Genomic DNA, 12,846 nt, shown 5'->3' on the forward strand with positions numbered 1-12,846 from the left:
TACATACAGCCTTGCACCATCCGATTGATAAAAAATATTTGGAAATATGGCATACCTTATAATTTTATTCAGCATTCTAGCAGATGACAAGTTGAGAAACCACTAAGACAGAATGCAAAGGCACCAGATGTTCTCCTTATAGACTTCAGCAATCCAGAAATTGGAGAGAGAAGGGTTGGTAGTGGGTTACCATGAGTTTGTAATGTCCCATGGTTTGTACGGATGCATGCACATGTGGCTGTAAAGATTGTCAACATAGCCCAGCCAGCCCAAATCAGATGGTTAACAAAGACAATACGTTCTTTTTAGTAAAACAGAAGTGTGGACTTCCCTGTCCTTCAGTTTAAAAGATGTAGAGTAGACCTGAGGTAAAAGTTGAATGTGTGTCCTACAAAGAAATCATCTTGTCTTGACTGCTTGGTTAAACCAGTTAAATATAAAGGTAGTTTCATCTAAAGAGTATTCTGATTTACCAAGAAATCATATTTGCAAGATACAGGCTAGAAATAAAAATTAAAATAAGCAAGAAAATGGTAAGACAACACCTGTCTGACCTTGATGGATATAAATCACTGGGATCTGATGGATTACATCTCAGAGTTCTGAAGGAGCTGGTAGGTGTTATCTCATTGTAATCATTGTATGATATATCTTTAAAAAATCTTGGACCACCAGGGAACTACCAGAGAACTGGAAAAGAGCTGATATGGTTCCCATCTTCAAAAAAAAAAAGGGGGGGGGAGATAGACCCCGGAAACTACAGGCTAATCAGCCTAACATCAATACCTAGAAAGATACTGGAAAAAATAATCAAAAAAATAATCTGTGAACATCTAGAAACAAATAAAAGTTATAACTAGTAGCCAACATGGGTTTGTTAAAAACAGATCATGCCAAACCAATCTTATTTCATTGTTTGACAAGTAACTAACAAAATGCTGAGTACATGGTATATTTAGACTTCAGTAAGGGATTTGACAAAGTAGACCACAACCTACTTCTTGGTAAGATAGAAAAATGTGGAATCCATCATCCCCAGATGGATTTGTAACTGGCTGACAAACTGTACTCAACAAATAGTCCCTAATGGTACTACAGCTACAGTGGGGTACCACAAGATTCTGTCTTAGGCCCAGAACACTTCCATGTGATCATAAATGACTTAGATGAGGGAATAGAAGAACTCATCAAATTTGCAATGACACTAAGCTGGCAAGAATAGTTAATACCACAGAAGACAAGCTCAGGATCCAAAAGGATCTTGACAGACTTGAACAATGAGCCCTAGCCAACAAAATGAAATTTAATGTGGAGAAAAGTAAGGTTTTACACCTGGTCAGAAAAAAACAAAGGTACAAGTACAGATTACGGGGAAACCTGACCCCAAAACAGTAACTGTGAGAGGGACCTTGCAGTCCTAGTGGATGACCACTTAAACATGAGTCAGCAGTGTGTGGCAGCACCCCAAAAAGTTAATACAATCCTTGGTTGTATAAACAAAGGCATAGAATCAAAATCATGTGAAGTATTAGTACTTTAAAGATCCAGAAACTAAAACATATAAAGAATGGTTGTAGGAACTGGGTATGGCTAATCTAAAGAAAAGAAGGATGAGGGGGTGGCATGATAGCAGTATTCCAGTATTTGAGAGGCTTCCACAAAGAGGAGCGGATCAATTTATTTTCCAAAACACCAGTGGGCAGGACAAGAAACAATGGATGAAAATTAATCAAGGAGAGAAGCAACCTGGAATTAAGGAGAAATTTCCTAACAGTGAGGACATTAACCAGTGGAAAAAGCTTGCCTTCAGACATTGTGGGTGCTTCTTCATCATTGGAGGTTTTTAAGCAGAGATTGGACAGTTACTTGTCTGAAATAGTATAGGATCTCCTGCTTGAGCAGGGGCCTGGACTAGAAGACCTCCAAGATCCCTTCCAGCTCGATTCTGATTCATTTCTGGATATATAAAGGTTTACTTGATATTGAAGATAAAGGTGATATCATTTAAAGAGTATTTTGAGTTACCAAGTTTCTTAATAAGCATAGGATATTGAAGATAATGTGTTGCCTTTCTTTATGAAAGCATTAATTAACTTTATATATTTATTCGATTTCTATAGCTGTCCGACTCAAACAAGTAATTGCCCCCAACATTGCTGTTGGTAGCTTGGGTCTGCCTATCCCTCTATCACTGTATTAGAGATATGCAAACAAGAATGAAAAAATCTTAAAGCAAAATATTTCAGCTTTTGTTTTGTTTGGTTTATTTGAAAGGTTATGGATGACACAGTCTGAATGGCAGAACAAAGCAAAAGTTCAAATATTTTATGGTAAAAATGCTTTTTACATTTACTCTAATTCATATATAATTTAAATTATTAACTGCATCCTTGTGACATTCAGAAAAAAAATGTTTGACCTGCTTGATACTTTTCAAATAATTCCTTTCTACCATTTTTAACGAAAAAACCCAAACTATATACAGCAGATCTTCAAGTCGCTTAACTAAAAACAAATATGCTGGGATGTAATCTGGAAGTATTTTTTCTCATGTTGTGTCTGTTATTTAGGAATGTATAATTTAGAGCTGATGCTAATTTCCAAAAAGTTATTTAGGGTCATCATATAAATCCCTTGGAAAAAATGAGGTTAACAGGAAAACCTTCTGAACTTACCTGGGATTTATTTCCAAGTATAAATCAAATCACTTTAATCCTTCAAGCACCCTGCTTCAGATTTATTCTATTCAAAGAAATTGTACCTACCTTCAATGAGCATTTTTCTGTTTTCAGCCTTACATTAGAAATGTTTAGAAAAGACACATTCCATGGTAACACTTCATTTGCATGACTTGTAAAAAATTCTATAAAACTTAGATGGCTTGGTATGCAAAGATAATAACTGTCTGTTTTCCATCCTTATCAGCTTTGCAAACAACCCATTCTAAATTAAGACATGAATAGTAATGATAATACAAATGTATGGTTTGAGCTACAAATTTTGCATTAAACTTTGTTGCTAATTTCACAATCTCCCTAATTCTTAAGTTAAATTATTGGAAATGTGACAAACAGGTTCCTTCCTTCTTGAGTGAGACAGCCATTACATGCTGTTTTTCTAGCCATCTAAACCTCCCCCCAAAGGATACGGTCTACCTCTTCTTAATTAGGAAAATAAACATTTCATAATCTGAGGTCAAATGGTTTTTGGATTGTGTCACTTTAAGATTTGTAAAATCTCCTCAGCCAAAATAAAATAAATAGTAATCCTCTCTCTTTCTCTTTTCTTTGGAAACAAATGGAAGAAAAACCCCACATACCACAGTGCGCTATTTTCGTTTTCCCGTTGAGGATATTTTTTAAAAAAAATTAAACAAATTATAGCAAAATTTGTTTGAAGAAAATATATTCATAGAATATCTTTAATGTGTATTCTTTTTAGAGATGTGATTTCAGAATAATTGATTCTAGGAATCGCCGTCTTTCACAAAGTGGAGTACACAAAGATAGAAAGTTGCAAATTTTAGTTGGATCCAGAGAACAGCACTTGGACCAGCAAGGTGTTGCTGCAGGATATTCAAAATATATATATGTTTATATATATATATATATATATACAAGTTAATAAAGTTAAATATATGTTCTTTGTGATTGTTTCACTTTCCTTTGGCATAGTACATTTGGTCTTCTTTTCAGTTTTAGGATTTGTTTGTTCCATGAGAAAACAGTTTGTTGTCTCCTTGAAATGCTTCCTCCACCCGTTCGTATACACAATGCACAATTGCATTCATCCACAGAGAAGAGTGCTTTTCTTATGCTCAAAAATCCTGGGTCAGGAGGCAGTAGGGCCACACAACCGAGTTGTGTTTACTGCTTCTTTCAGCTCATTCTCTGGTTTGCCAGCAATCATAAAAGGCCATGTCTGCAGCCAAGGAGCAAAAAGGGGTGGGGGCAAAGGCGAGAAAGAAAAAGAAAGGAAGAAGAAAGGAAGAGAGAGAAAGAGAGATCAGTGTATTTTAAATGGTGCAGTTCTTGAACTGTAATAAACAAAGTCTTACATAGATAACCCAGGTGTTCTTTCCAAACAATAGGAAGAAGTAGCTACACAAGCTACTGAGTGTAACTAGGTTCTTAAGATGGCTCCACCGTATTGCCCCATGCAGCTGCAGTCATGTTTTGCACCATAAATATGTTTTTTTTACTCTTTAAGTTTCTCATAACTCTCTGAAATCTTGTTTAGAGCGAAAGGTCGTGCTTTATTGATCCTAAATACCAACATTTGTTATATTTGATAGAAATGATATTTCTCTCAAATAGATATATAATGAATGCAACCCAAAAAAGCATATTGGGGCAGGCATCTTTTTTTTTAAGCCCCTGTCTATTCTTGACTGGGTAATGTCAAGGCACGGCTCCCACTTCACTTTTGCTTTGTTTTGAAAAAGATAAGAGTACTATCTCCTCTAAAAGCATTTTAAAGTTGGAGATGGGGGTTTCTTCTTGACTGTATCCTTTGGTTTGCAGCTGCCAAAGTTCTGTTGAGGTCAGAAACCTCATAAGGAAAATATAATGCTAGAACTGTAAAATTACAGTCCTATCTGTTTCTTATGGGCAAAGACAATAGCCACAAATCACCTTGTTTTTTAAATGTCATGAATGCAAAATTGCTAGCAAAATAAAATCTGTGTAGATTATCTGTATTGTGGTGGTGGGAAATTATTCATCATTGTCATGCTATTGTAGTAACTAATCTAAATGTCTTTTAAAAATGAAGTAAACGTATGCATGCAATAATGATATCAGCAAAACTAACAAGGTCAACCATGTCTCATCCCTTCTGCCAAATCCATCAGTCAAAATAGTTTGAGGTTCTGGGTTTGTTTCGCTTTGAGTAACTTTTTTATATGTTTACTGTTGCTAACCAGAGTAATAAATAAAGCCTCATCCCTTTATTATGAACTAATTAACCATTAATACGAGTATGAAAATAATTGTTTTACATATAGGACCACAATAAAAGTAAACTATCAATCAGATAAATTAAAAAAAACACAGAGAAGGAATGTAATGCCCCCCTGCCACATTCCCTTCCAATAAGGAAGGTTCAATCGATAAAATCCAGAATGGAAGTTTTTTTTTTTAAAGCGAGTTCCTCCCTTTAGAAACTCTTGCCTTCGTTTCAGCCATAAACTGGGGCTAAAAGTTTCCCTCTTTATGATCAATTCTGTTGCTATAAATAACGGGAATCTCCAAATATCGGAATCGACATATATATAAATGGAGAAGCTTATAAGTAAGTATTCGAAGCCACTTCCTATCAGGCCCACCCCGTCTTCTTTCTTCCTCCTTCGTGACCTACAAACGGATTGTGGCTCCTTTCGTGACGGAAGTCGAGAAGTTGGTTGTAAATCTGAAGGTGTACGGTCCACACATAACCCTTCGACTCCCGAAAAGCCCATAATTTAAAGAGGGGTGGTGGTGGAAGGATCCTGACGACGGGCGTGAGAAAGGAGGCAAGGGGGAAGGCACCTCTTTTCGTTTAAACTCCGTTGTTGTTATTCGGCGTTTCGGAAAAGCGGTTTTGGATGGCGATTTAAATAACGTTAACAGTCGCAGTCGTTAGTGGTTGCGATAGTACTACTCGTAATAATCTCCAACCCTCCAGATAAAACACGCCGAAACCAGATCTCGCCAAGTGACAAATCGGACTATTCCCACCACCACCCTTAATCAATTAGTGGACTTAGTGAGCGAAGGATCGGACGGCTCCCCTCAGTTATTAGTACGAAGCGGCCGGGACGCCTGAAAAAAAGTTCTGTGGCGCAATCCACAGAAGGGGGGGGGGGTTTCCTTTAAACGATAAGTGATTATCGTTTTGGCGTTAGTATTATATTTATTATTCTGCCCGTCGCTCCCTGCGCCTTTTCGGGACAAACCGAGCGCCGAGTGGTCTGAGCGCGCGGGGAAGCGCCGAGCGCGCCAGGCGGGCGAAGGCTTTTCCACAGCTCACACAGTTGCCTCGCACCACTTCGAAAACCGACTTCATCGCCAGCCCGGGAGACGCCACCCACCCGGCTAAGTACGACGACTTTGCTGGCCAGGGAATTTAGGGGTGGGGGGAAGCGAAGGGGAGCTGAAGGCGCCAGGAAGGCGCGGAGCCAGGTGTGAACGTCGCGGCGCGCGTGTCCTTTCAGCCGTCGCACACACACCCCCGGCCGCGCGTTTCCCGCCTCCCGAGCGGCTCACTCACCAAATTGACGGGGTGAAGGTAGCCGTTCTCGTACTTGTCGCTGGCCAGGATCTGCCTCAGGTGGGCGATGTAGCTGGAGGCCAGGCGGAGCGTGTCGAGCTTGGAGAGCTTGGTGTCCGGCGGCACCCAGGGCAGGGTGGTCTTGAGGCGGGAGAAGGCTTTGCTCAGTACTCTCATGCGAGCCCGCTCGCGGGCGTTGGCCGCGTTCCGCTGGACCTGCTTGCCCTCCTGGCCCGCCGGAGGGCTCTTCTTGCCCGGCGTTTTCTTACGCGCCTTGCCCGCCGCCGCCGCGCCCCGGCCTTTGCCAGGGGAGCGCCGCTCGCAGGCCGAGCCTTCGGCGGGACTCTGGCGGGGAGCGGACGGCGAACCGCAGTGGTCCATTTTCAGGCTGCCGGAGCAGTCCAGTATCTCCGCCTCGGGAAGGTCTTCGGCATCGCTCAGTGAGCCCGTGGACATGGCCTCGGGCCGGGGGGCAGGGAAAGGGAGCCCGCCGCCTGGGGACCCCCGCTCAGTCTTCTTCGCCCGACTCGGCGAGAGGGAAGGAGAAGCGCAAGTTGTGCGGAGCGCCCGGGAGGCATTTATCGGGGGGGGGGGGGGAGGAATGAATAGGCGGTCCGGGGCAGCCCGTGGGAGGGGCTTTTCTTCGAAGGGTAGCCGCACTGCGTGGACTGCCGCGCTCACCCCGGGACAGTCGGGGGAGAGGATCAGTCGAGGATCTGGGCTTTCCTTGAAACGGGGAGATCTGCCTTCTTCGTTTTCTTTTTTTCTCCTCCGTCCTGATGTATCTGCTTCCCTTCTTGCTGCTGAGCCTTTTAGAGTAGGATGTCTCCAGAGATGGGTCTCCTTCCCTGGGTTCGCCCCAAAGATTGCCTGGGTTTAGGAACCTCTGGGACATCCCTGCTCAGATGATCGAATGGGATTTGCTTTTCCTAGTTGTTCAGAACTAGGCCTTGTCTTTCTATCTTCCTTCCTTCCTTCCTTCCTTCCTTCCTTCCTTCCTTCCTTCCTTCCTTCCTTCCTTCCTTCCTTCCGATTGCTATTACTGATGATATTTTTCCTGTGAAGTCTTAAATGCTGCCTCACCCCCCCCCTCCAAATTGCAGAACACTAGGCATTTACTCCTGAATTCCTGGAATTTGAATAGGCTGGTCAATGACGTCTGTGTCTGAGACCTCTAAGTTCTTGACAGAGCTGACTATCTTAAGCCTGTCAGAGTTTGCATAGACTTCATCTCACCAGGCTGGACCATCTTTCCTGTTAGGCAGAGAAGGGCAGCCATCTCAGCAGCTGATTCTGGCGGTTATGAAAAGGCAACAAGCTGCTATTTTATTTGTTGTTTATTGTGTCTTTGCTGCCAAGGTTGGGAAGAGGTGCTTATGGGATTTTCTGCTATATGTCAGAATAATTTGTTTTAGGATATAGTATTTATTTATTTTTGCTTCTGATACCTTTGGGTCAGTTTTAACACCTGGTGACTGTCTGGCCAAATCTCTGCAGTTTTCTTGGAAAGGATTCGGAAGTGGTTTGCCATTTCCTGCTTCTTGTGGGAATGCTGTAGATGTAACATATATTGATTCCAACAAACCCATGACATTCAATTTAGCATTACAGTTGAGTAGGGGTTGAATGGCATGATGATTAAATGGATATCAAAGGAGCTGAAACATTGTATTCAGAGTGTTCATCAATGGTTAAATGTCTTTGGAATTCTCAGTCATCCAGGATTATGGTTGTCATGATGAAACATCTTCAAGAAAAAAACACAAAGTCCAATTGCCTTTTCAAAAAGCATCTTCGGGACACACTCATCAATGGTTCCTTATTGACCTGAACAAGATACCAAATAAAGTGCTACCAGGTTCAGACTTGTTCTGTCTTATGTTTTATTTCTATTTTGTTCAACCACTCTTTATTCCTATATATGTTCTTGGTAGATATCGTAAACTGGATCTTAGAGGATCTAGCCTGAATTTCATCAATGGATCAGCTGAAGCTGTAGAACTATTTATTTCCCAATGATAATCTTGATTCACTCGATGAGGAGATCAAATGGCAAGATGGTGCCCCAATATTCCACAACATGAATTCAAAGCCTTTTCAATCTCAATATAAACTTCAGTTGTACATCCTCTAAAATGATTTAAAGAGTGCAAAGTACATATTTAGAAATATTGATCAAGATTTCCACCTCTTGGTAAAAGGTTCATAATTGGCAGTTTTTCTGAATAGCCAACTCTGTTAATGAATAGCATGTACAAGTGAATTAACATGATTTATTATAAGAAACCAGTGCAGTATTTTTTATGAACTGTGAAATATTGCAATAATTCTGTAGGAACATTTTAAGTAAATATATATAATTACTAGCTGTATACCCATGATGAAACTATGTGATTGGGCAATGCAGGAGAAATCCGGTACACTCTGGTTCAATCTGTTGGCTCAGTGGTGGTTGGTGATTGAAACACATATGCGAATATTGCTCCCATTGCCTTAAGTCTGGAAGCAGTCCCATGGGTGGAAGGCGTAGACATTTTGGTGAGGTCCCAATGTTTAGTGTAAGGAGCCCCATACTACCTCTGAGTGATGAAGTGGTATGTCTGTGAGGAATGTGAGACAACTGGCATTTGGAAAAGAGTTCTTTTCAGGTGGGGAGGGGGAGTAGAACTTCTTAGCAACAAAGCGTGTTAATTACTGATGATGATCATTTTGAAAAATCCTTTCTTAGCAAGCAGCTAGAAACCAAGAGGAACATAAAACATAAAAACCTGGATTAGAATCTATTCTGTGACACACCAACCAAAAGACATGTGGAACACCCATGCTTTAGACAACTTTTAAAACAACTATACTTGTATAGGCTTTGACAGTTGATGAGTTTCAAGGTTTAATGACCATGGTCTAAACAACAGATTTCCTGATGTTTCACCAGCAACTCTGGCTAGCATCTTCAGAAACATGGTGGTCTTCTGTGCAACTCAGGAAATTGAGCAAGGACTGGCTGGGCTCCTATCCTTATAGCAGGGGACCTGACTTCTGATTGTTTGCAGGGATGATAAATCCGGGCTTCAACGCTGAGCTGGAATTCAGACTCTTGAGTCAAGAGTAATTTGGACTGTCCCAGATAAATATTGATTTACCCCTAGGTTTTCACTTTATCTTCTGCCTATTCTTCAGTGGAGGCAATGCACAAGTTGGGAGGTGCTTAGGAAGCGATACAATGCCAGACTCTGAACCAAAGGACCATCCTAAAATGTCTTTCTTTTTTCCAGGAAGAGAATGGACTAATCCCAAAGGAATGATCCAAGTTGAAGCCAAACTTCATTGGAGAAAATGGCCTGTTTGGAGCTCTCCAAGGTTCTGCAACGCCAGCATCTTGACTCTGGCTCAGCAAACTATCAGTTGGTGTCCAATATGCCCTGTGGGCTTATTTTTACATTTTAAAAATCCAGCCTTTATTATTTTTATAAGTAATCCAAGGTGGCAAACTTACATACTACTCTCCTATGGGCTGGGCTGAGAGAGAGCGAGTGACTGGCCCAAAGTCTCCCAGATGGATTTTATGCTGGGACTAGGCAAGACTAGATTATCTAATGACTAGATCTTTACATGGACTCATTGTTTTCATTTATCTTGAAATTAGCTACTTTACAGACTGCTCCCCCAATCCAATATCCATCAAATATGCTGAAGTCAGCTCAGCTGATGTGACCTTTGGGAGGGCTGCAATTGAATTCTACCTCAACAGCTCCTAAGAATCTTGGAATGGCATCTTTGCCTTTCTACATTCCAAAATGGACTTTCTGTTTTATTAAGGATGTTTTGAGTAACTTTCTCCATGAACCCAAGTTATAAGTGAGAATTATGAGAGCTACATTTCCAACCCAACTGGAAGGCAGCAAATTTCCACCATTTTCAGCTCAAAGGTTACACTTGGATAAGCTCATTGTTTTACAACATTCATGTTGGAAAAGAAAAAAATCATTCTCTGAGTGATTCCTGCAGAAAGTCCTATGAAGAATCTTAAAATTGTGCAGAACTTAAAATCAACAGCACTTTATGAATGACCAAATGATTAAATCATATCCACTGCAGAGATATTTCTTCAAGTGATATTAATTGGAAGAAGCCAAATTAAGAGCAACTAATTTCCACACAGAGAAGTAGGGAGATGATCCTCTTAAGAGAATGGTCATGCCAGGTTTAAACTTATATATATTTACATATAAAAGTAGACTTATATTTGTCTTTTGCTCCAAGGCTGGTTATAAAGTGAAGGAGCCTTATTAGAAGGGCTAACACTACTATTGGGAGTTGTCACATGTGGCTGCCATTGAATAAAGTTATTGCTTATTGTATGGATCTGTCATGCTCATTTGGGTTTAAACTTAGGCCTCGTAACCAGTCCTTAGGGGGAAAAGACACACCTTGCCAATTGAGTTTGGATGGTGCCAACATTCAGTTCCATTTAACTTATACAATTTCCCCCTGAAAATAAGACATGGTATTATTTTCTTTTGACCCCCGAAATAAGCACTTGGCCTTATTTTGGGGGCAGTCTTATTATTTTTGAGGTGCAGGAGACAGCAAGTGTGGTGGCCTCATGGCTGCTGCTGTATTGCAATATTTTTGGGGAGGGCTTATTTTTTGGGGAGGGTATATTTTGGGGGGATGGCCCGATTGGACTTATTATCTGGGGAGGTCTTATTTTCAGGGAAACAGGGTAATAGGGTGGTTCAACCTTAATTTAATCCTGGAAAAGGATCACTGCATAATGATCCTGCTTCACAACTAATAAAAAACAAAAACCATCTTAATCATAATCATATACTCTCTCTCTCTCTCTCTCTCTGTGTATACATTTTTGTATCAGATATGAAAATGCAAGAATTAAATAGAACTACCTATTGCTATTTATATGCAAACTAATAGATACAACCATACAATCATAATAATAGCATATCAGTTTAAACACTCTGCTTCATCTGGGAATTCCGTACCCTTACTTTCATGTAAGCTAACACTGGGTGAGTATTGTTTTTAATGAACTATTAACTAAACACACTGTCAGCTTAATTGATTATTGTAGCTAGTTGTTTTAGACATGCATTCTTACTGATTTCAAAAATTACTCATCAGCAGGTCTGAGATTTATGGTCTTTTTTGTTTTATGTTCCTGATCATTGTTTGTGCAGGTGGATCCCCTACATGGTTGGTTTCCCCAGCCATGATTTATTGCATAAGTGATTGATACTATAAACTTCTGCAAGGAGTCTCTTCCAGCTTTAAGATAAGAGAAATATCAAATTGAAGTTGCTCATATGAAAAGAAAATCCAGACAACTGAAATTGTGCACAAAATTAGTTATATAGTACAGGATTAAGAGAAAATGGACTCACTGAGGCTCGGGCAGATATATATAACTCGGGCAGATACATTAGAATCCTGATTAGACACAAAAATAGGCAAAAGATTTTCTACTTCCTGTATTTTTGAGATGCTCAAGCAAAAGAAGGGGGAGACAATTGAAGAAGCCAAACTTTTGGGTGGTAGAGACCCAACTTTTTCTACTGAGAACAGTTCCTATAGCAGCTAAAGTAGGCAACAGTCAAATATAAAGAAATAAACTGATGTAATGAATGGCTATCCCAATCTTACTGTAAATGTGCTTTAAGTATTGGTTAGATCAGTGGTCCCCAACCTTTGTGGTCCATGGACCAGCAGTGGTGGCGGCAGTGGCAGTGGTTGGGGGAAGGGATAGTTGCACATATGCAACCTAATCCCACACATGCACAAATAAAGCTTTGTGCCCACTCGCCCCTCTTTGCGCGGACCGGTACCCAATGGACTGCGGATTGGTACTAGTCTGTGGACCGGGGATTGGGGACCTCTGGCTTAGATTGATTATACCATTTGTTTCTTAAACCAAACTTAACAAACCCAACACTTAGAATTTTGAATGTAATAATAAGTATGTAGAAAGTTTGTAATTTAGTTCAGACCCTCTTGTAAATAGATGTTTTTCAAGTTCTGTGAACATGCAGAATTTTAAAGAAATTCAACTATCTTCAATTCTGCTACCTACCTACCTACCTACCTACCTACCTACCTACCTACCTACATACATACATACATACATACATACATGTATCAGTGACATGCGGTGAGCTTTATGGCTGGTGAGGCAGCTTTTTAGACTTGTGGACTTCAACTCCCAGAATTCCACAGCCAGGCAGGCTCAGTTCCGATTTAAAGCGACAGCATTTTCCCCCCTTGCAAAATAAGTTTTCCCATTCTTTTTCTTCTCCCTCCCCCTTCTTCCTCCCTCTCCCCTCTCTTAAACACACACACGCACACAGAGAAGTTGGATCCCTCTCTCACTCACTCACTCTCAAACAAACACAAACACAGAAGTTGGATTGGATATATTTTCCAAAGACTTGAAAGCAGCTCCTCTGCCATACCCCCCCTTCCCCTGCTTCTGATTGGAGCCTTTGATTGTGAATCACGTTGCCTTTTCAAACTTGTAATCAGTGAAGCTGGGCTTATATACTTTTATCCAGCTGTGTGTGTGTGTGTGTTTGTGTGTGTATGTGT

General features: G+C 40.6%; 1 protein-coding gene across 1 annotated transcript; it reads right to left on the reverse strand.

The window, feature by feature from the left end:
* Positions 1-3,388: 3,388 nt before the first annotated feature.
* Positions 3,389-6,793, reverse strand: TCF21 (transcription factor 21). The gene is made up of 2 exons (XM_087719138.1): positions 6,250-6,793; positions 3,389-3,921 (listed from the first exon to the last, which is right to left on the reverse strand). Exons 1-2 carry the CDS (start codon positions 6,703-6,705, stop codon positions 3,832-3,834), a joined length of 546 nt encoding a protein of 181 aa, XP_087575264.1. The 5' UTR covers positions 6,706-6,793; the 3' UTR covers positions 3,389-3,831.
* Positions 6,794-12,846: the final 6,053 nt, after the last annotated feature.

Source organism: Thamnophis sirtalis, unplaced genomic scaffold (assembly GCF_051295495.1).
Source record: "Thamnophis sirtalis isolate CommonGarterSnake01/CBP01778 unplaced genomic scaffold, rThaSir2_p1.2 scaffold_6, whole genome shotgun sequence".
NCBI classification, from domain to species: Eukaryota; Metazoa; Chordata; class Lepidosauria; order Squamata; family Natricidae; genus Thamnophis; species Thamnophis sirtalis.

Excerpts from the sequence above, each read along its gene's own strand:
- TCF21 (XM_087719138.1), bottom strand. The coding sequence starts at position 6,705 with ATGTCCACGGGCTCACTGAGCGATGCCGAAGACCTTCCCGAGGCGGAG. Across the intron at positions 3,922-6,249 it reads ACCTTCACCCCGTCAATTTG|ACATGGCCTTTTATGATTGC; the intron begins GTGAGTGAGCCG and ends CCTTGGCTGCAG.